Genomic DNA, 24,280 nt, shown 5'->3' with positions numbered 1-24,280 from the left:
TAACGCAGTCTTAAAGCCACAGCAATTGGTTCCACAAGCCCAGCATCACTCAGCCTTGCCAGCAGCACCAAAGACACACATACCCAAGGAAATCCTTATTCATCTCAAAACCATGCTTCTATCACTACAAACTGCAGTGGTCTAGTCCACTGTGTCACTTACAGACAGTTTATACTGATAAAAAGAAAAGAAATCACTTACAGAGACTACTCTCTTGGGCTCACCTAGAACCAAAGCAACAAACCAAGTGATATCCTACACTCCAGCTAAACTATAAACCTACTCCATAAAGAAGAGACAAATACACCAGATGGGCAGACGTCAATGTAGGGACAACAGGAGACATGAAGAAGCAAGGTAGCATGATGCCTCCAAAGGAACACAATACTCATCCCGAATTAGATCCTAAACTGAAGGAAATCTATGAAATGACAGATACAGAATTCAAAATAATGACTGTAAGGAAATTCAATGAGATGCAAGAGAATATAGATAGATTAAAAAAATGAGGAAATCTATTCTTGTTTATGTGATCAAACAAGAATAGTGTCTGCAAATACTAGCTGATAGAATAAAAAAGGGAGAGAATGATCCAACATGGGAAGTGAGATACACAGCAGACCCATGGAATGGCAGATGTCCTGAACAGCACTCTGGCCTCAGAATCAGCCCTTAAGGCAAGCAGATCCGGCTGAAAAGCCCATGAGAGTATTTCAGGCATGGAAAGCCAAGACACTCTGGAAAAAAAAAAAAAAAAAAACTAAATGAAAGATCTCCGTGAGTGAGATCCCAGTGGAAAGAACGGGTCATCAGAGAAGGAGGTACCTTTCTCTGAAGGGAGGAAAGAACTTCCACTTTGACCATGGCCTTGTCTAAAATTATCAGAGTCAGTGAACTCAGGGGGTTTCCATAGCCCTGGCAGCTCATGACAAGAGCCTAGGGTGATTACTGATGCCATAAACAAGAGTGTCAATTTGTTAAGTCAACAACAGGAGTCACTGTGCACTTACTCCTCATGTAGGATCTTTGTCCTTAGTGTGCTGTACATTGAGATTTAATGCTATAACTAGTACTCAAACAGTATTTTACACTTTATGTTTCTGTGTGGGAGCAAACTGTTGAAATCTTTACTTAATGTATGCTAAACTGATCTTCTGTATATAAAGAGAAACGAAAATGAATCTTGATGTGAATGGAAGGGGAGAGGGAGTGGGAAAGGGGAGGGTTGTATGTGGGAGGGATGTTATGGGGGGAAAGCCACTGTAATCCATAAGCTGTACTTTGGAAATTTATATTCATTAAATAAAAGTTAAAAAAAAAGAAATGAGGAAATCAATGAGTAATATGAATAAAAACATTACTAAGGAGATAGAACTCATTAAGAAGAATAAAATAAAATTCTGGAGATGAAATCTTAAACTTGTTAAATAAAAAAATATGACTGAAAACTTTAACATCAAAATAGACCAAGTGGAGGAAAGAATTTCCTCAGGGACAAGAATTTTGAAATAACCCCATCAGACAAAAAAAGAGAGGAATTAAAAAGAACTAAGACATTCTATGCAAATATGGGATATTGTTAAATGACCAAATATCCATATTACAGGTATTCCTAAAGGACAAGAAAAGGAAAAGGCATTGAGAACCTGCTAAACAAAATAACAGCTAAAAATTCCCCAGGTCTTGAAAGAGACATGGACATCCAGATACCAGAAGCTCAAAGAACCCCAAGCAGACTCCACTGAAAAAGGTCTTCAAGGTGTGTTGTCATCAAATTGTCAAAAGTTAAGGACAAGAGAACCCTATAGGCAGTAAGAGAAAAACATCAAGTTACACATAAAGGAAAACCAATTAGATTAATATCAGACTTCTCAGCAGAAACCGTACAGCCCAAAAGACAGTGGGATGATATATTCAAGGTCATAAATGAAAAAAAAAGTCCAACCAAGAATATTGTATCCAGTGAAGCTACCCTTTAAAAATTATAGAGGAAATAAAGTATTTTCCAGATAAGCAATAACTGAGAGACTTTAACAACACCAAACCAGCCTTACAAGAAATTCTGAAGGGCGTTCAGCATTAGAAGCAAACATCATGAAAACACACGACATCACCAAATTCACTAACAGCGCAGTGAGAGCATTATCCAGTTAACACAATGCCAGGTCTCAGTTCTTAACTGTCAATACTAACCTTGATTGTAAATGGATGAAATTCACCAACCAAAAGACTTAGGTTGGCTGAATGGATATAAAACCATGACGCCACTATTGCTGCCTACAGTGATACATACAGACTAAAAGTGAAGAGTTGGAAAAAGATTTACCAGACAAATGGAAACCAAAAGTGAGCAGGCATAGATAATCTGGTATCAAGTAAGACAGACTTTAAATCAAAAACTAAAAAAAAGATAAAGGACATTATATTTTGATAAAAGGTTAGATTCTACAAGAGGACATAAGAATCATGATCATATATTGCACCTAACAGAAGACCACCCAGATATATACAGAAAACACTATTAGACCTAAAGGGAGAGACAGACTCCACTATAATAACAGTAGGTGACTTCAACACCCCACTGTCATCAATGGACAGATTATCCAGACAAATAAAATCAATAAAGATACATAGGAGTTGAAAAATAATACAGGGGGCCAGTGCTGCAGTGAAGCGGATAAAGCCGACACCTGCAGAGCTGGCATCCCATACGGATAGGAGCTGGTTCAAGTACTGCTTGTTCCATTTTTGATCTAGCTCTCTGCTGTAGCCTGGGAAAGCAACAGAAGATGGCCTAAGTCCTTGGGCCCCTGTACCCACGTGAGAGACCCAGAAGAAGCACCTGGCTCCTGGCTTTGAATCAGCATAGCTCTGGCCATGGCAGCCATTTGGAGAGTGAACCAGCGGATGGAAGACCTCTCTCTCTCTCTGCCTCTGACTCTCTGTAACTATTTCAAATAAATAAATATATCTTTAAAAAAATAAAGAAAAAGAAACATGAGAGCAAATGGACCTAATAAACAATTACAGGACACTTCAGCCAACAGCTACAGAATACACGGTCTTCTCATTAGCACATAGAACATTTTCTAGAAAAGATCACAAATCAAGTCTTGGCAAATTTAAAAAGACTGAAATCATAGCATGTAACTCCTCAGACCATAAAGGAATAAAACTAGATGGCAACAACATGAATAACAGAATATGCATAAAAACTTGGAAATTAAACAACATACTACTGAATGACCTACGGGTCACTAAAGCAATTAAAAAGGAAATAAAGACTTTCTTGAAATAAATGAAAATGAGAACATAATGTATCAAAACCTGTGGGATACAGCAAAAGCAGTATTAGGAGGGAATTTTACAGCATGAAGTGCTTACATTAAAAAAAGAGAAATGTCCAAAATTACAGATCTAACGATACATCTTGAAGACAGAAAAACAAGAGCAAACAAAACCCAAAATCAGCAGGAGGTGAGAAATAATAAGGATCAGAGCAGAAATAAACGAAATTGAAACAAAAAAAATCAAAAGGCCAACAAAACAAAAAGCTGTTTTCTTGAGCAGATAAACAAAATAGATATACCTCTAGCTGGGGTAACAAAGAAAAAAGACTCAAATAAATACAATTAGAGATGAAAAAAGAGACATTACAACTGATACCATTGAAATAAAAAGGATGGTTAAGAAACTACTATGAAGAACTATATGTTAATAAACTGGAAAACCTCAAAGAAATGGACAAATTCCTAGTTCATATAAGCTACCACGGTTAAATCATGATGATAGAGACAACCTAAACAGACCCACAACAAGCAATGAGACTGAAGCAATAATCGAAAGTCTTCTATCAAAGAAGGGTCTGGGACCTGATGGCCTTATTACTGAATTCTACAAAACATTCCAAGAGACAGTAACTTCAATGCTCTTCAAACAATTCCAAAATACTGAACAGGACAGAACTCTGCCAATCTCTTTATTTATGAGGCCAGCATTACTTTAATATCAAAACCAAAGACGTGACATGAAAAGAAAACTACAGACCTATATCCTTAGTGAACATAGATGCAGAGTCTCAACAAAATACTAACAAATCAAATCCAAAACTACATCAAAAAGATCATACATCACAATCAAGTGGGATTTATCCCAGAAATGCAAGGGTGGTTCAACATTTGCAAATCAATAAATGTCAAAAATCACATCAACAGAATGAAGAACAAAAACCATATGTCATCTCAATAGATGCAGAAAAAGCATTTAGTAAGATTCAACACCCCTTCACCTAAAAACTTTATAAAAATTAGGTAGAGAAGGAACATTCCTCAAAATTACAAAGACTATATATCACAAATCAACAGCCAAATAATACTGAATTGGGGGGGGGGGGGCGGTGCTGTGGTGCAGTGGGTTAACGCCCCGGCCTGAAGCGCCGGCGCCTGTTCTAGTCCCAGCTGCTCCACTTCCAATCCAGCTCTCTGCCATGGCCTGGGAAAGCAGTAGAAGATGGCCCAAGTGCTTGGGCCCCTGCACCTGCATGGGAGACCTGTTAGAAGCTCCAGGCTCCTGGCTTAAGATCAGCACAGCTCCGGCCATTGTAGCCAGTTGGGGAGTGAACCATTGGATGGAAGACTTCTCTCTTTCTCTGTCTCTCCTCTCTCTGTATAACCCTTGACTTTCAAGTAAAATAAAAAATAAATCTTTAAATAAAACTGAATGGGAAAAAAAAGAAAGCATTTCCCCTGAGATCTCAAACAAGACAAAGATGTCCACTTTTGCCACTGTTCTTCAATAAAGTACTGGAAGTTAAAGTGAGAGCAATTAAGGAGGAGAAAGAAATACAGGGTATCAAAATTGGAAAAGAAGAAGTTAACTATCCATGTTTGCAGATGACCTGATATTTATTATACATGGAAAAACCTAAACACTCCAGTACAAAGCTGCCAGAATTGATAAACCAATTCAGCAAAGCTGCAGGTTACAAAACAAACATACAAAACACAGTAGCTTTTTTGTATGATAATGATGAACTCAGAGAAATCATGAAAGAAATCCCAAACACAATGATGACCAAAAAAAAAAAAAAAATCAAATATTTAGAAATAAATTTAACCAAAGAAGTGAAAGATCACTACAATGAAAATTATTAAACACTGATGAAAGAAATCATCCAGGACACACAAAGAAATGGAAAGATGTTTCTTGCTGATGGATTGGAAGAATCAATATCATGAAAATATCTATATGAAGTAAAGCAATCTACAGATTCAATGCAATCCCTATCAAAATACCAATGACATTCTTTATACAATTAGAAAAAGCAATCCTAAAGTTCATCTGGAATCACAAAAGACCCAGAATAGTCAAAGTAATCCTGAACAAGAAAACCAAGCTGGAGGGATCACAATACCTGACTTCAAAGCATACTACAAAGCTATAGTAATTAGAACAGCAAGGTATTGGCATAAAAACCAACACACAGATCAATGAAACAGAATAGGGAGCCTAGAAGTTGAGCCACTAATTAATTCATACAGCGAAATGATTTCTGACAAAAGTCCTCAGACCACACAGTGGAATAAGGATAGACTGTCTCCTCAGCAAATGGTCCTGGCAAAACTGGATGTATATATGTAGGAGAACGAAATTAGATCCATATCTCTCACCATATAGAAAAATCAACTCAAGATGGATCAAAGACCTAAATTTAAGACCTGAGACTATGAAGGTGCTGGAAGAAAATGTAGGGGAAACACTCCAAGATACTGGTGTAGGGGATGACTTCTAGGACAAGACTCCCAAAGCAGAGGCAACAAAAGCAAAATTTAAAATATGGAACTATATCAAACTCAGAAGCTTTTGCACAGCACAGCAGACAATCAACAGAGAGAAGAGACACCCAACAGAAAGGGAGAAAATATTTGCCAACCACCTATCTGACAGAGGATTACCATCCCAAATACTTAAAACTTTAAAAACTTTAAAAACTCAACAACAACAACAAAAAACAACCAGTCTAGTTGAAAAATGGGCAAAGGACTTTAACAGACAGTTTTCAAAAAAAATATAAATGGCCAACAAATATATGAAAAAACGCTCAACATCATTAGTTATCATGGAAATGCAAATCGAAACAACAATGAGGCATCAACTCTTCCCTGTCAGAATGGCTAAAACCTAAAACTTAGAGGGTAACAAATGCCAGCAAGGATGTGGAAAAAGGGGAACACTTATATACTGCTGGTGGGAATGTAAATTGTGTAACCATTATGGAAAACAGCGTGGAAATTTTTTTAAAAACTAGAAACAGACTTTTCCATATGATCCAGCAAAACCGGGTATATACTCAAAATGAACACCATGTATAAAAGAGATATCTGCACCACAGTGTTTGCAGCAGCACTGTTCACAATAGCCAAAATTTGGAATCAACCAAGATGCCCATCATCAGATGAACATATAAAGAAAATGTGGGCCGGCGCCGTGGCTCACTAGGCTAATCCTCCGCCTTGCGGCGCCAGCACACCGGGTTCTAGTCCCGGTCGGGGCGCCGGATTCTTTCCCGGTTGCCCCTCTTCCAGGCCAGCTCTCTGCTGTTGCAAGGGAGTGCAGTGGAGGATGGCCCAAGTGCTTGGGCCCTGCACCCCATGGGAGACCAGGATAAGTACCTAGCTCCTGCCATCGGATCAGCGCAGTGCGCAGGCCGCGGCAGCCATTGGAGGGTGAACCAACGGCAAAGGAAGACCTTTCTCTCTGTCTCTCTCACTGTCCACTCTGCCTGTCAAAAAAAAAAAAAAAAAAAAAGTGGTAAATATACACAACGGATTATTATTCAGCTCTCAAAAAGTATGAAATGCTACCATTTTCAGCAAAACGAATGCAACTGGAGGACATCATGTTGAGTGAAATAAACTGGATCCAAAAAGACAAATACCCCATGTTCTCCCTTATATGTGAGAGCTAAAATTTAAAAAACAAAAAGAAAAAGAAAAAAGAAATTCTGTGTGTATCAGTACTGCTGCAAATACAGTTTTGTAAAACTTTGCTTTATACTTCTGTCAAATCAATGATTAAGAATGCTATACTAGGAGCCAGCACTGAGGTGCAGCAGGTTAATCCTCTGCCTGCGGCGCCAGCATCCCATATGGGCGCCCGTTCTAGTCCTGGCTGCTCCTCTTCTGATTCAGCTCTCTGCTCTGGCCTGGGAAAGCAGTACAAGATGGCCCAAGTCCTTGGGCCCCTGCACCCACGTGGGAGACCCAGAGGAAGCTCCTGGCTCCTGGCTTCGGATCAGCACAGCTCCGGCTGTTGCAGCCATTTAGGGAGTGAACCAGTGGATGGAAGACCTTTCTCTCCATCTCTCCCTCTCACTGTCTATAATTCTACCTCTAAAATAAATAAATAAAATCTTAAAAGAGAATGCTATATTGCTATATTTTTAATTATGTGATTACTTTAAAATTTACTGTATATGGGTGAAAGGCTCATTTTTCTATTCAATTATTGTTTATAGCTGCTGTCTATATTCTCAATAAACTAGGGTCTTTTCGCTTTTTACGTGTTAAACTTTTTGTTAGGTGAAGTATTAATTAATCCTTTTTACTGTAAATTTAAATATGTTATCTCAAAAATAAAGAACGAAAAGGAGAGGGAAGGCAGGTGAAGGGAGAGAAGTGAAGGCAGGGAGGGAATATAACTGTGTTCTTAGAACTGTATCTACAAAGCACACTGAATCTGTAAAAAAAAATTAAAAATTAAAATAAACAGCAAAAATGCTTATCTTAAAAAAATTTGCAATTTTCAAAAAAAATGAACAAAATGTCAGAAATAGGCAAAAGAAATCACGTGCAGTTCTAGACTTATAAATTTGATTGCCTTTCTATGGTCTGTTAAATAGATATCACACTGTGGGGACAGGGCTTAACTTGTAGATTTTGCTCAGAAAAATGTAAATAATTTCCATCTACTGGAAGTGATATATTTCCGTCCACTGGAACAAGAGATAAAGTTCACAATTTATGGATCAGCAGGATATTAACTAATTTTGTATATAATTTGGGAATCTGCCTATAAAAATCCCTAAATTTCTCAAATGCTCTTAGAACCACACCTCATAAGGCACCAGAAACTCGTTAATTAATGAGTTGAGTGACATCTGACTTATGCTCATTTTGTATTTGCTTGAGAGTCATGATTTTACCTTGAGGAAAATTATGCTTTAATATATGATTTATCAGTTTAAGAATGCTGTGGGGTTCAAATTTTTTTATTTTCATCTGGCTTAACTGTTAAACAATTGTTAAATATTTTTAAATACTCATCTCTAAGAATATTCTACTATGTACTGGTATCATTAAACTTATGAACAAAACTGATAGTTACAGTCAAAGCAGCTTTCATTTTACTAAGCAGAATTCTAAATTTCAGACCTGTCCCCATCTTCCAGTTGTGCCCAAAGAAATCTGGAAGCCTATAAACTAGCACAAAGGGAAACAGAATAAAACAATACAGCCACAGAGAAGAGGGAGAGAAAGATCAGTGCTCTACAAACTTTTTCAAACCATTGCCAAGTCCTTTCAAAGGAAATAAAAACCGTGAAGTTGTTTTAAGAGTATAGTCCTTTATAAATACTACTTTCTCCCTAACTGTAGATACATGTTAGGTCAAGATGCAACAAATTAACTGAACAACAATGTTATATTAACTGGCACTTATTATGGCTCAAGAAATTTTTTTTTTTTTTTGACAGGCAGAGTGGACAGTGAGAGAGAGAGACAGAGAGAAAGGTCTTCCTTTGCTGTTGGTTCACCCTCCAATGGCCGTCGCGGCCGGCGCGCTGCGGCCGGCGCACCGCGCTGATCCGATGGCAGGAGCCAGGTGCTTTTCCTGGTCTCCCATGGGGTGCAGGGCCCAAGCACCTGGGCCATCCTCCACTGCACTCCCTGGCCACAGCAGAGAGCTGGCCTGGAAGAGGGGCAACCGGGACAGAATCCGGCGCCCTGACCAGGACTAGAACCCGGTGTGCCGGCGCCGCTAGGCGGAGGATTAGCCTAGTGAGCCGCGGCGCCGGCCGGCTCAAGAAATTTTAAAGGAAAGATTATTTACCACACGGTCTTCAATCAAAACATTTGTGAAGGTTTTTGTTAGTCTGGAAATCTAACTTATAGAAAAGCTAAAAACACATTTCTACTTTCTTCCATCTGTAACTACAATACATATCTTTTCCTAATAAAACATTCCCAAAAAACCAACACTGAAACTTTACGCTGCAGGTACTCAGATATTTTCTTTCTAATTTTACTCATGTTAAGAATGTACGAGCAGGGGCCGGTGCAGTGCCATAGCGGGTAAAGCCGCCGCCTGCAGTGCTGGCATCCTATATGGGTGCTGGTTCAAGTCCTGAAGGTTCCACTTCCCATCCAGCTCTCTGCTATGACCTAAGAAAGCAGTACAAGATGATCCAAGTCCTTGGGCCCCTGCACCTGCGTGGGAGACCTGGAAGATGCTCCTGGCTCCTAGCTTCCCATTGGCCGTAGCTCTGGCCATTACAGCCAACTGAGGAGTGAACCAGTGGATGGAAGACCTCTCTCTCTGCCTCTCCTCCTCTCTCTGTGTAACTTTTTCAAATAAATAAATAAATTTTTAAAAAAGAAAGAATGCACAAGCAGGGTCAGCTCCCTGGCACCGTACATTAATCCTCCACCTGTGGCACCAGCATCCCATATGGGTACCAGTTCATGCCCTGGCTGCTCCTCTTCTGATCCAGCTCTCTGCTATGACCTGGACAAGCAATAAAAGATGGCCCACGAGCTTGGGCTCCCACAACCATGTGGGAGACCCCAAAGAATCTCCTGGCTCCTTGCTTCAGATCGGCCCAGCTCCAGCCTTTGCAGCCATTTAGGGAGTGAACCAGCGGATAGAAGACGTTTCTTATTGTATCTCCCTCTCTCTGTCCATACCTCTGCCTAGAATGAATAAATAAAATCTATTTAAAAAGTAATAATAAAGAATGTGTGAGCAAGATCCAGACCGAAAATGCATCTTTGTGCTAGAGCACTTCAAAAAGTTTAAAGGGCCGGCATTGTGGTGATGACAGCATCCCATATGGGCACTGGTTCATGTCCCAGCTGCTCCACTTCCAATCCAGCTTCTTGTTAATGTGCCTGGGAAAGCAGAGGATGGCACAAACACTTGGACCCCTGAAGCCATACGGACGAGCGAGACATTTCCAGTCCCCTGGCCTTGGCCTGGCACAGCATGGGCCATTGCAGCCATCTGGCAAGTGAACCAGTGGATGGAAGCTATCTGTCACTCCTTCTCTCTATGTAACTCTATCCTTCAAATAAATGAAATAAATCTTAAAATACATATATATGTATAAATATATATATATAACATATACAAAAACATAGGCTTAATTACAACAGCCCAAGTTAACTAAAATAATACCAAGGAAAATAATTTTAATTAAAGAAACACCTGTGTTGAATTTCAACACATATAAATTCTAAGTATCATTTAATGGCTGGTGTTGAACTTCCCCTTAAAGTTGAATATGTTTGTTGGCATATTAACTGGCATTTGAGATTACTCTCACCTCACTGTGACACTAGGCTTTAGTAAGTACCTAGTGCATACTTACTGTGAAAAATATCCTGGCTGAAATCTCTTCAATGTATTGAAAACAGGCATTGCTATAAGAAGCCTTAATGCTTCCGTTTCCAAATAATCTATGACATCAGACCCAGGCAGATGGAAATTCTGTTTTCTATTTCATCTTCGAAGATGCAAGGTTACTGTTAAGTCATACAGCATAAGAAATAAGTAGGCACAGTGTCTCTTAACAGATGCACAGGATGAAGCAGGATGAGACAGATCCCTACTCAGTACTCACAGCTTTAGTTTCTGAACCCCCAGCCCTGTTCACTTGGCATTCTCTCAGAGGAACATTCCCTGCATGCTCATGGCCATGAGCTATGGACTCCACGACCTGTCTGAAGTCTCACTCACCATGGCCCTGAGTCTTAAGGCCCCTTTCAGGACTCCTGGCTTCCGGTTTTACCTTCTCTCACTACACTTTTGTCTCTCCTCCTTGGAAACAGTTTCCCACTCAATTACCAGGCAACACCCCCCTTCCTAATGTAATCCAGCAGACTACACTGCCTCCCCTATGCTATTGGCTCACACAGCCTTTCACGAAGTTCACAAACTGCAGGGTCTGCGTGTGCGTTAGGGGTTGGAGGCGCAGGGGGCATATGGCTTTTACTTTGCATACAGAAAGCTGAAAAGAACACTGCTCCAACTTTTACTTGAGTGATTAAAAAAATCAAGTTAAGTTCACAGGAAAACCAATTAATCTGAAAATCTCCACAAAGATTCGCATCTTCAAGAAGACATGGTGGGGCTCTCTGCCGTGGCCTGGGAAAGCAGTGGAAGATGGCCCAAGTCCTTGGGCCCCTGCACCTTCTTGAAAGACTTGGAAGAAGCTCCTGGCTCCTGGCTTCAGGATGGTGCAGCTCTAGCCTCTGCAGCCATTTGAGGAGTGAACCAGTGGATGGAAGACCTCTCTCCCCACCCCACCCCCAGCCTATGCCTCTGTAGCTCTGTCTTTCAAATAAATAAATAAATCTTTTAAAAAAATAAAATTAAAAAAAAAGAAGACATGGAACTGGAACACTTGCTTACTTGAGAAAAAAATGTCAGCCATAATGTGAGCCAGGTGAGAATTTAGTTAAAATGTTTAATGAAGTGCTAAAGGCCAAATATGGTCCAGTGTGAAAGAACAGAACCTCTAGGAGACAGGAACACAAGAATTCATATTCACCTGGACGCTGTCTTACATCGACTTCCTGTGGAGGACTCCTGAGAAAGACTAAGAGGTAAGATAAGAGATTCGAAAAAAGTCTGTCTCAGAGTCCAGGCCTGGGAGAGAAAACACTTCTGAAAAGGCATGAAGCATACCCCAGATTTCTTCAGCTCTGTATCCTTTATGAGGAAAAAACTTTAAGGTGCTGAAGCAAAAACAACAAACCCTGATGACACTGATAATATCAGGACACAATGACGTCCTACTGCTGCTAGAGGAAGGGATTAAAGAAACCTATGGATTCCCAGGACAGGGAGTGGAGGCAGGAGTATCTTATGAGCCCACAGTAGGATAGGGCTCCTAAAGGTAGGGCAGGGCAGCATCACCAAGAAGGCAAACAGTACCAATCCCACCCCTGGGTATGCACCCAAGGGGAATACAAACAGTTTATCAATGAGACTTCTGCATGCTCATGTCTATCACAGCCCTATTCACAACGGCCAGGAAATGGAAACAACCTAAGTGCTCATTCACTGAGAAATGAATAAAGAAAACATGGTACACACACAAAATTGAGTATTATCCAGCCATAAAATGTTGAAATCTTGTCTTTTGTAACATACAGGTAGAACTGGAGGTCATTATGTTAAATGAAGTAAGCCAAGCACAGAAAGACAAGTGGTACTCAATCTCACTCTTATGTGACATCTAAAAAATGTTGATGTCACAGATGTTCAAAGTATAATGGTGATTCCAAAGAGTGGGGAGAGTGCAAGGGAGGAAGGAAAGTAAAAACACTAACAGGAACTAAGTTACACCTAGAGAAAAGTAAGAAGTTCTAGGGTTCTATTGCATAGTAGGGTGACCAGGGAGAATGATACTGTGTATTTCCCTACCAAGAAAAAAAAACTATAAGAAAGGATTTTGGGGCCGGCGCCACAGCTCAATAGGCTAATCCTCCATCTAGCGGTGCCGGCACACCAGGTTCTAGTCCCGGTCGGGGCGCCGGATTCTGTCCCGGTTGCCCCTCTTCCAGGCCAGCTCTCTGCTGTGGCCCGGGAAGGCAGTGGAGGATGGTACAAGTGCTTGGGCCCTGCACCCCACGGGAGACCAGGAGAAGCACCTGGCTCCTGCCTTCGGATCAGCGCGGTGCGCTGGCCGCAGTGAACCAACAGCAAAAGGAAGACCTTTCTCTCTGTCTCTCTCTCTCACTGTCCACTCTGCCTGTCAAAAAAAAAAAAAAAAGAAGAAGAAAGAAGAAAGGATTTTGAATGTTTTCACCACAAATAAATATGTAGGACCATAAATAAATATGTAGGACTGACTACAGATGAGCACAGGAGAACTCTGAGGCTGGTAAGATGCTTCCTGATTTCTTGACTATGGCAGTAGTTCAATAACATTGAACATTATTTTTTTTAAAGATTTATGTATTTACTTGAAAGTTATAGTTACACAGAGAGGGAGAGGGAGAGGGAGAGGGAGAGGGAGAGGGAGAGGGAGAGGGAGAGGGAGAGGGAGAGGGAGAGGGAGAGAGGGAGAGGGAGAGAGGGAGAGGGAGAGAGGGAGAGAGGGAGAGAGGGAGAGAGGGAGAGAGGGAGAGGGAGAGAGGGAGAGGGAGAGAGGGAGAGAGGGAGAGAGGGAGAGAGGGAGAGAGGGAGAGAGAGAGGGAGAGGGAGAGGGAGAGGGAGAGGGAGAGGGAGAGGGAGAGGGAGAGGGAGAGGGAGAGGGAGAGGGAGAGGGAGAGGGAGAGGGAGAGGGAGATCTTCCATCCGCTGGTTCACTCCCCAGTTACCCACAATGGTCATAGCTGTGCCAATCTGAACCCAGGAGCAGGAGCTTCTTCCGGGTATCCACACAGATACCGGGGGTCAAGGACTTAGGCCATCTTCTACTGCTTTCCCAGCTCATAGCAGAGCTGGATTGGAAGAGGAGCAACCAGGACTAGAACTGGTGCCCATATGGGATGCCAGCACTGCAGGTAGCAGGAGATGGCCCAGATGCTTGGGTCCTTATCACCAACACAGGAGACCTGGATAGAGTTCCTGACTCCTGTCTTTGGCCTGGCCCAGTTCCGGCTATTGTGGCCATTTAGGATGAAAAGCAGTGGATGGAAGACTCTGACACTCCCTCAATGTAACTCTGCCTTTCGAATAAACAAATAAATCTTAACAGAGAGAGAGAGAGAGAGAGAGGAAAAGAGAAGAGGAGAAGGGAGAAGGGAGTGGGGCAAGGGGAGAGAAGAGCAGGGCCTCCCACAGCTGTACACCAAGAGCTACCTAATTTAAAAACAACGGAGGCTTTCTTAAATCTTGCTATCTGGCATACGTTGACAAACTTCCCTCCATACCAAAAAACATTGGCAACAACTCTGGTGAAAATGAAAGTGACTATCAAGTGTTACAAAGTCCAAAATGAATCTTGATTGTCTGACTCTTTGGTAAGCATTTCAAGGGTCCACATTCTGTAGGGCTGGGGTTAAACTTTGTACCCTTTAAAAACTTCTACATTTTATTTAAACAATGTAAAGTTTGATGTCAATCAATTTTCCTAGGAAATTGGGAATTAACAGGTAGAAGGGAAAATATAACCAAACTGTTTCTATTTATTCCATCCTTGGGTTTCTGTCTATTTACAACATGTTATTTAAAACAAGAACAGAGAGAAATGAAAACAGGGAGGGTCTGTGGGTGGGAGAGGGTGAGAGAGAGAAAGAGAGAAAAGAAAAATGTAGTACAAAAGAACAGGTAACTGTGTTGATGAATCAAAACCAAAGCAGACACTAAAAATGATGACAAATCATAGAAAATAGATCCTAATAAGATATCTAAGATTTCCTCTTGGTAATACAATAAAATTGTTAGATTAAAAAAAAAGGTCCTACTTAACTGGAGAAGTTAACAGAAGTCAGATAAATGAAAAAAAAATGAAAACAAGAAAGCTTTGGCAATCTTCATCAAATAATCATAATTCCTTCAACAATTTTCCGAATGCTAACTACACAGTAATTAACACTTAGGTACTAATTAAGCATGGCTTAACTGGTGGTGAATAAACAATATGATACCAGCAAAATGTCATCTTTCAAGATAACACAATTCTTCTTTTTTTATAGATTATATTTACCTCAAAGCCAAGTCTATCCTTTTCTTTCCAAAAACAAAAATGTGTTACTTTCTTATCCCAGAATTCATCTGGTTTCACGACACAAACAAGGGATACCTCAGCTGGAACAACATTCTATAAAACAGAAAAATTATCACAAGTTATACATATAATATGAATAATTCATTAAATTTACAAACTATTAGATATTCGTGATTATGGAAAACTAGAGACCTTTGAAAAGAATTAAAATAATAAAGTAGAAGAAATTCTACTTTACTTCAAAACATAGACAATAATAAAAAAATACTGGATGTGCAAGCTGATCCCAAAGATTTCAAGCAATGTAATACACACAGCACCGGCGAAAAGTTTTTTGTTTTACTGAACCTCTCAACTAGAAATGTTCAAACTGTGAATGGAATTTTTATGTGAGAAATTATTAAATGTGTTTTTTCTATGATATGAAAAAAAATTTTCTAATATGATCATCTCAGAGAATCTCTTCAAATGATGTAAAATCAATTTCCTCCCATGTTTATTAGTTGAAGAATAGTTCAAAGAGCTAATCTTAGACAAATATAATTTCACATTTACTAGATGCAGTTATTTATATTACCTAAAAAATAGAAATGAACATTTACTGAGTTAACAAATATTTCCCACTGTATTTTATTAACAAATCCCATGGCCTAACTTTAAAAATATATCTGAAATGTAACCTTTGCTACCACTTGCATTGCTACCATCTCCATTTTAGCCATCATTATGAAATCCTTCAGAACAGGCTTGCCTGAGTGACATTCTCATGCTCAAATTAAAACTCAAACCCCCATCAGTCTATCAGGGCCACTAAGCCCGGCCTCTGCTGACATCTTACACAGTTCCCCTCCCAGCACACTCCTCTACCACAGCCAAGCTGACAGCCCACTGCTCCTGCAACATGACAAGTCTGCTTCCACTGCTTTGGCCGGGTCATTTCCATTGTATGGTATGTTCTTTACCCAATACCTAGGAGCATGCTTTTACCTAAGATTCTATTCAAATATTCCCTCTTCAGAGAGACCTCTCTGTCCTCCCGACCTAAAGAGGCAGTGAATAACTCAGTCGCCTTTTCCTGGTATTAACAACATTTGTCACCACCTGATATTGTTCTATTAATCCACCTAACTGCCCATTATCTGAGTCCTCAGGGAGCAAACAAGCTTCTCAATGGCAGGGCCCTTATCGGTTGTGTCATTCCTATGTTTCCTGCACTTGTTCTGATGTCTGATACATAGAAAATGCTCAAAATATCTGTTGAACAAACGAATCCTCAGTAACAGGCAGATCTCATTCTCCTGATTTCACAGAAGCCAGAACAGAAGCCAGGTCTACCTGACTCTGAAGTTATGCCACACCACTTCTTATGTTCCGGCCTAGGGGTCAGCAAATTCTTTCTCAGAGATCCAGATATTAAATGTCTTAGACGTTACAGGCCACACAGTCTATCACAACTACTCAATTCTGCCAAGGTAGAGTGAAACTGTGCACTTACTCAAAGGACCTTTGTCCTTAATGAATTGTACTATGAGAATTAATGGTAAAATTAATATTCAAACAGTACTTTATACTTTGTGTATCTGTGTGGGTGCAAGCTGTTGAAATCTTTACTTAGTATATACTAAGTTGATTTCTGTATATAAAGATAATTAAAAATGAATCTTAATGAAGAACGGGATGGGAGAGGGAGTAGGAGGTGGGACGGTTTAGAGGTGGGAAGGTGGGTATGGGGGGAAGAAGCACTAAAATCCAAAAGTTGTACTTATGAAATTTATCAAAAAAAAAAAAAAAAGAGTGAAAGTAGTCACAGACAATATGGAGATGAATGGGCATGACTGAGCTCCCATAAGGCATTCTTTAAACTCAAGGGCCCAACCTCTGTTCTAAACTGTAAGTCACAGCATGAAAACTAATAATAAGGGGGAAACAGAAACCTTACCAATATGAACACGTCGCTGGGCACATGAGAAATCTAGTACCCTCTGCAATGACTGGGTTGTAACCAAGATAAGTAAAATAAATTCAGCGGTGTCAAAACTTCTATCAGAGGGGCAGGGAAATTTAGGGTAGATTTGATGTTTATTGGAGGATTATTATTTCAAATCACCAAATAGCAAAGCAGTAAGAGCCAGGAGAAGCCAAACTCCATACTTTAGGGAACACCAGCTGTAAGCAGAGCCAGCATGAAGGTCTGGGCTCACAAACACCTGCTGTCAGCACCTTTGGAGACAAAAGCACTTTAAGACTTCCTGTGCACAAACAGTCTGACTAGGGGCCAACAACAGGCCATTACAACTTCTGAAAATGTTAACTATAACTAAGTCCAAAAGTTGTTAAAATATCTAACAGAAAAGAAATCACAAGAGAGGATTAAATCATCCATTGACTGTTCTTGGAAACTGCCACTGATCGAAGTCCAGTGCAAACACTGAGTCCTCAACAGCTCATGACAGGACCAAAGGAAGAACACGACAGCACAGTAAGTGGACTTCTCACCTGATGGCTGTTTTAACAACTTTTACAGAGAAGAGTTTATCCTCAGGGTTTGGAATATAAAAGTGGGTATTCGACAGGAAAAATTATTATAGTTGGTACAATATTTGACAGAAAAACTTACTAAGGGATACCAACTGGGCTCCTTAAACATGGGTCTCCCAAAGGCTATGTCCTTTATAATAATAATAAAAAGATCCTAATGATGAGAAGTTCAGGTTCTACATTCTAGGAATGAGAAATGGGTAAATCATTTGGGAAGCACCTCAGATATGTGCTGCTGGTAAAAACACACTTTATAATGGATGCAGCACAGGTCTGGTTCTCTGGCTATGCCAACTTACAACCCTAAATTACTAAAAATCCTTTTACTCAGCTGACTTTTGAGGATAAGAAAATCTGCTTGGCAGGGTTTGAGCATAAAACCAAAAGATATCATGTTAAACAAGCTTGGCATAGTACCTTCTGAACCAACCAAACATTAAAACTCAAACTAAAATTATCACTGTTCCAGTCCCTCAACTTCCCTTTTCCCAATTATTCTAAATAAATAAAACATAAGAATCATTCTCCTTAGATTCATTTACATTTTTAAATTATATTCCTTTCCACAGAATCCCAAAGCAGTTACCAATTATTTCTCAAACTCATTTAGAAGTCTTGCTTTTACCTAACCTAATGCTCAGGATCCCACATTACTGCCAACCAGTAACTTCCCCAGACCAGCCTGCCCTTAACCTGCTTCACTGTGTCTGCTTCCTTTGTGAGCCACCACCTGGAAAGCCTCTGCCAGAAATGCCTTTCCCTTGCTTCCACTTCAATTACAGAATCTCTCTTATTCAACTTAATTTTATACTCTCTAGAAGCCCTTCCAAGGAAAACAGGGTGCATGGAATCAATCTGCCCCCTTTCAATCACTGAAATATTTTATTTTCCATTTCAAATCATAATGCATTCAATATCCTTATAACAAATTAATGTTTACTGTGCACCTATTACGTGCCAGGGATTATGGGAACTTTCTGTGAGGGAACACAAGAAAATATAAAACAGAGACCGGGATCAGACCTCAAGGCCTTTGTAACTGGAGGTGTTTATTATAAATTTTAATTTGCTAGTTGCTAAAGTCCTTGAGGCCACAGCTGTTAGGTAACTTTCTTCTGGGCTATAAAAAAGATCATCATAAATTCTGATGTTTTGGTAGGAAAGAGGGGACTAGGAGGAACGTACCAAAACAGATCCAGAAGCTTCTTCTGCCCAGAATCACCCATTCTACTCCTCACCTACAGGATCCAAACCAGCCTACGGGGAAGTGGCTCCAGACATTTCAGTGTACAAAAGCTCCCAAGTGAGTGTGATAACATCTACATTTATGCTCTTAGAACCACTGTCCTCTGTGCTTTCTTAAATATTATATACTATGTTCAATGATTTAAAAACCTTTCGAAAAGAGTTGAAATTTATTTTACTACTTAAATCCAAACATATAAAAACTGAATATAAACAATCCAAAAGGGATATCTGCATTTTCAGAATTTAGGCACTACTGAGACCCTCGGCACAGTTCACTAAGCGAAACACATCTGCTATTTTCACCACAATTTGTGAATTTGCTGTAAAATAAAAAAGCATTTCCTGATGGACAAAAATAAAGATTACCTGTAGCATTAAGACTACTGTTTTCACCACATTCCACTGTGATTTTCTGCCATCCACAATCACGGTAAATCCTCTAGCCTTACATTTTTCACTGAAACAAAACAAAATTACAAAGTATTAAAACAAGCTCCAGGAGCACGCATTGTGGCACAATGGATAAGGCCTCCATCTGTGACACTGGCATCCCATACGGGCACTGGTTTGTGTCCCAGCTGCTCCATTTCCAATCCAGCTCTTTGCATTAGGTCTGGGGAAAGCAGTGCAAGATGGCCCAGGTGCTTGGGCCCCTGCCATCCACATGGGAGACCCAGATGAAGCTCCTGGCTCCTGGTTTTGGCCTGGCATGGCCCTGGCCATTGCAGCCATCTGGGGAGTAAACCAGTGGATGGAAGACCTCTCTCTCTGTTTCTTCCTCTATCTCTGTAACTCTTTCAAACTAAATAAATAAATGAATCTTTAAACAACAAGAGACCCTAGATTTTATTCTTCCTAAGTTTAAATAAAGTATAAAGCTCAATCATATATGGAGTAAAATCACTCTCACTTGGTTTAGTTTATATTGTCAGTAAACAAAATTCTTCAGAGTATCTTTTCAGTTTTCTCAGGCAAATTATTTTTTTTCATTTCAGCAAATGTTAAGAATTTACAAGCTAATTTAACAAGAAAACTACTGTAAAACATGGATAGTCAAGGTCTTAAAAAGTGAGGAATCAAAACAACATTCAAGCCTCTCGATTTCTTCATTTGTGAAGTGTGATCACAGTAAAATAAGAAACTAATGATTGCAAAGCAAATTACATACATCTTGCCTCTTCTTCCTGCCAGTAGAAAATAAACTACTACTAACCCACTGGAAATGGGCACCGGTGCTCTTTGAGGAAATTTAGTGAGAGAAGATAGTGTTAGTTGCACAAAATGATTCGAAGTTTGAACACCATGTCTGTCCCACCTCAGCTTTCATGTGTACATCCCCAGTCACTGGACCAGCTAAATATTACCTTGAGTGTTGAAGAATGGTACACACACACACACACACACATATTTCAATTATTCAAGTATTTACTAAGTATTTGTCAGATGTTAAGTCTAGTTAAAATGCAACAACTTCTGTATGGAAAAACTACATCCTTAAGTTATTGTTGCTGCTTTAATTATCAATTTAATGCAAAGATCTCCAATACAATGGAAGGAACAGCAGTGTGGCAGAACAGAAATTTGGGAGGGAAAGCTGTCCTCACCCATAGCTTTTCTAAGCACATACATTATAGGAAACATAACAGCAGACCTTCCCCAGGGATTTAAATCAACAGTCCAGAAGACATTACAAGTCTTCTCCTACCCGCTCCAAGCAGTCACCTTAGTACCAAGGGGATTCTTAGAAAAGCCATATCCACAAAGAAGGAGGTACCTTTCTCTGAAGGGAAGAGAGAACTTCCACTTTGATTATGGCCTTGTCTAAATAAGGTCAGAGTTTGTGAACTCAAGCAGCTTCCATAGCCTTGGCAGTTCATGACAAGAGCCTCGGGTTATTACTGACATCATAAATAAGAGTGTCAATTGTTAAATCAACAACAAGAATCACTGTACTTGCTCCCCATGTAGGATCTCTGTCCTTAATGTGTTGTGCTATGAGAATTAACAGTAAAACTCCTCTTCAAGCAGTACTTTTATAATTTGTGTGTCTGTGTGGGTGCAAACTGTTGAAATCTTTAGTCAGTATGGAGTTGATCTTCTGTATATAAAGATAATTAAAAATGAATCTTAATGAAGAATGAGATGGGAGAGGGAGTAGGAGGTGGGATGGTTTGTGGGTGGGAAGGTAGTTATGAAGGGAAGAACTGCTATAATCCAAAAGTTGTACTTTCAAAATTTATATTTATTAAATAAAAGTTTTTTATTAAAAAAAAGAAGAAAAGAAAAGCCATGTCCAGTTCTACCACAACAATTAGGATGATACTGCTAAGATTTGCAGAACTAACTCTTCTGTAAGCAGGGAGGGACAGAAACTGAGTTACAAACTACACAGAAAAGTGTTCAAGAGGTGAGATATACTGAAGCATACGTCCACACAAAAGCTTCCAACATAAACATTCAGAGCATAATAATTCATAATAGCAGAATAATTCATAATAACCAAAAAGCAGAGACAATACAAAGGTCCATCAACTGACAGGCAGAAAAACAAAATTTGGTATATACAAGAAAATATTATCTAGCCATAAAAGAATGAGGTTCTGATACATGTGACAACACGGATACACTCTGAAAACATTATGCTAAGTTAAAGAAACCAGAAAGAAAAACATACATTGTATAATCCCATGTATATGAATGATAGAACAGACAGATTCACAGAGACAGAAAGTAGACTAGTGGTTGAAAGGGGTTGGGATGGGGAGTGGTCAGGGAGAATGGGAAGTGACTACTAATGGGTAGAAGTGTCTTGTGGGCTCATAAAACTGCTGTCAAGATAGTGTGATGACTGCACAACTCTGCAATTATACAGTTAAACATCACATAATGACAATGCAGTTAACAACAGACAATATAGGATACCATCTCATTAAGAGTATATCATGTAGTGATACTGTAGTTGTCTTGGTTTTTAAGTATATTCCATGATGCTTACACAATGAAAAAAACTGCCTAACAAAGCATTTCTGACACTATATCCCTGTCATTAAGCAGTCCATGATTATACTATAAAAACCACTTGCATGCATACTTTCTTTCAAAAGGTAGTTTTTATAATATGCAAATTATACTTCAATTTTTAAAATTAAGTACTCTATTTTTTAATTTGTATTACAAAACAAAGATCTATTAAGTAGTCTTTAAAAAATAGGTGAAATTCTACCATTTGCAGCAAAATGGATGCAACTGGAAGACACCATATTAAGTGAAATAAGCCAGACCCAGAAAGACAAATACCACATGTTCACTTTATATATGAGACAAAGAAAAGAAAAAATGTCTGTATGTATCAGTATTGATGCAAATTCAGTTTTGTAAAACTTTTTTTTTTTTTTTTTGACAGGCAGAGTGGACAGTGAGAGAGAGAGACAGAGAGAAAGGTCTTCCTTTGCCGTTGGTTCACCCTCCAATGGCTGTCGCAGCCAGCACGCTGCGGCCGGCGCATCGCGCTGATCCGGTGGCAGGAGCCAGGTGCTTTTCCTGGTCTCCCATGCGGGTGCAGGGCCCAAGTACTTGGGCCATCCTCCACTGCACTCCCTGGCCATAGCAGAGAGCTGGCCTGGAAGAGGGGCAACCCAGACAGAATCCGGAGCCCCGACCAGGACTAGAACCCGGTGTGCCAGCGCCACAAGGTGGAGGATTAGCCTAGTGAGCCACGGCGCCGGCCCAGTTTTGTAAAACTTTTAAACCTCTGTCAAACCAATGGTTATGAATGTTATACTATCATAGCTTTTATGATCTATGATTACTTTAAAATTTACTGTACATGTGGCCAGTGCCGTGGCTCACTAGGCTAATCCTCCACCTGCGGCACCGGGTTCTAGTCCCGGTCGGGGACCAGTTGCCCCTCTTCCAGGCCAGCTCTCTGCTATGGCCCGGGAGTGCAGTGGAGGATGGCCCAAGTGCTTGGGCCCTGCACCCACTTGGGAGACCAGGAGGAAACACCTGGCTTCTGGCTTCGGATCGGCACAGTGCGCCAGCCGCAATGCGCCGGCCATAGTGGCCACTTGGGGGGTGAAGCAATGGAAAAAGGAAGACCTTTGTCTCTGTTTCTCTCTCTGTGTCTAACTCTGCCTGTCAAAAAATAAATAAATAAATAATAAAAAATAAAAGAAAATTTACTGTACATGGATGAAATGTACAGTAAATTGAAACAGCCACTGTCTATATTCTCACTCAACTAGGGTCTTTTCGCTTTTTACTTTGTTAAACTTCTTATTTGGTGAAGTATTAAGCCTTTTTACTATAATGTAAATTTAAAATATGTTATTTCAAAATCCAAAAAGAAAAGAAAGAAAGGGAAAGAGGAGGGGGGGAAGGAAGTAAGGGGGAGTGCGGGAGGAAGGGAATATAATTATGTTCTTAGGACTGTACCTACAAATCATGTTGAATCTGCTAAAAAACTAATTAAAATTTTTTTAAAAATTTAAAAATAGAATAAATTAAATTTGCAAAAATAAAAAAGAATGTTACCTGAAAACAAGAAAAGGTGATACAATACAAAAATCACTTCCAGATTAGCAACAGCACATAAAGATTTGGCTAAGAGACGCAAATCTGACACCAAAATATAAGACCACCATGACACAGAGAGGATAGAACCCAGCCTATGCTATAAAGACCAGCCTATGCAGGGCTGTTACATGGTCTTTGGGACAGTAATAACACCTCAAACTTTACCAATGCACTGTGGAAGTTCACAGGAAGGGGAGCAAAAAAACAGGGCTCTCCAGGGAAGGGCCCCCCTACCAAGAGAAATGCGCCATTCTCATAACTTGTCATCTGTATCTACACCCTGAGGTACAGGCCATACAATCATTCTGTCAAGTACATTTTACACAAACAACATACTTATATTTCAAAACACACTATAAATTAATTTGTCCATTAACACTAAGGAAGTAATGAAGCTTACAAATACCATCTGTAGAGATCTTGAAGGAATAAAATAAATTTATCTTTTAGAATACGTAATTTTCTCTCATTTTACTAAGATAAATAAACATACACATGATCCAAAGATACTGTCTCAAAATGGCAAAACCAAATGGTCTTTCAAAGACCTGAAATCACTGCTCTGTTATTATTTATTTATAAATCCCTATACTGATATTACTCCGTTTATAATGATATTTTTAAAACAGAAACAAAACATACCATAGACCCTGTGCCTCCTACTCCGTTTGCAGCTTGGGGCCATGTGGCTGTGCTGGAACAGCTATGTGAAGGAGTTGAGGCTACTCAACCTGCTCAGTCCCTTTAACAGGGAAAGGGATGATCGTCCCTACTTCCTGGGGTCAATGTCTCTCAGTTCTTTACCTGTTTCTTTGATTACAACTAAGAGTTCCTTCTCTGCCACTCAGAGCTCCGTTTATACTTACATAACATCGAAATTGCACATGTGCTTTTATTGTAATTACTTGTTACAATTCATCTTCATTAGATAACACAACTATGGAGATCAAGAATATTAACTAA

At 39.8% G+C, this 24,280-nt stretch overlaps 1 protein-coding gene across 5 annotated transcripts in view; it reads right to left on the bottom strand.

Annotated features, from left to right (window-relative positions):
- Positions 1-24,280, bottom strand: part of SESTD1 (SEC14 and spectrin domain containing 1) — a 150,882-nt gene that overhangs the window by 65,726 nt on the left and 60,876 nt on the right. For all 5 annotated transcript variants that reach the window (XR_016230737.1, XM_051848393.3, XM_051848395.3 and 2 more), the window contains exons 4-5: positions 19,109-19,199; positions 14,936-15,049 (exon numbers count right to left, since the gene is read on the bottom strand). Coding sequence is in view for 4 of the 5 variants with exons in the window: in XM_051848393.3 (XP_051704353.1) it covers positions 14,936-15,049; positions 19,109-19,199 (205 nt within the window). In the remaining variant the exon portion in view is untranslated. The remainder of the gene's footprint in view (positions 1-14,935; positions 15,050-19,108; positions 19,200-24,280) is intronic.

Source organism: Oryctolagus cuniculus, chromosome 3, assembly GCF_051225735.1.
Source record: "Oryctolagus cuniculus isolate XC-2025 breed Fujian yellow rabbit chromosome 3, ASM5122573v1, whole genome shotgun sequence".
In the NCBI taxonomy this organism is placed as follows: domain Eukaryota; kingdom Metazoa; phylum Chordata; class Mammalia; order Lagomorpha; family Leporidae; genus Oryctolagus; species Oryctolagus cuniculus.
This window is presented reverse-complemented; position numbering and strand designations above follow the sequence as displayed.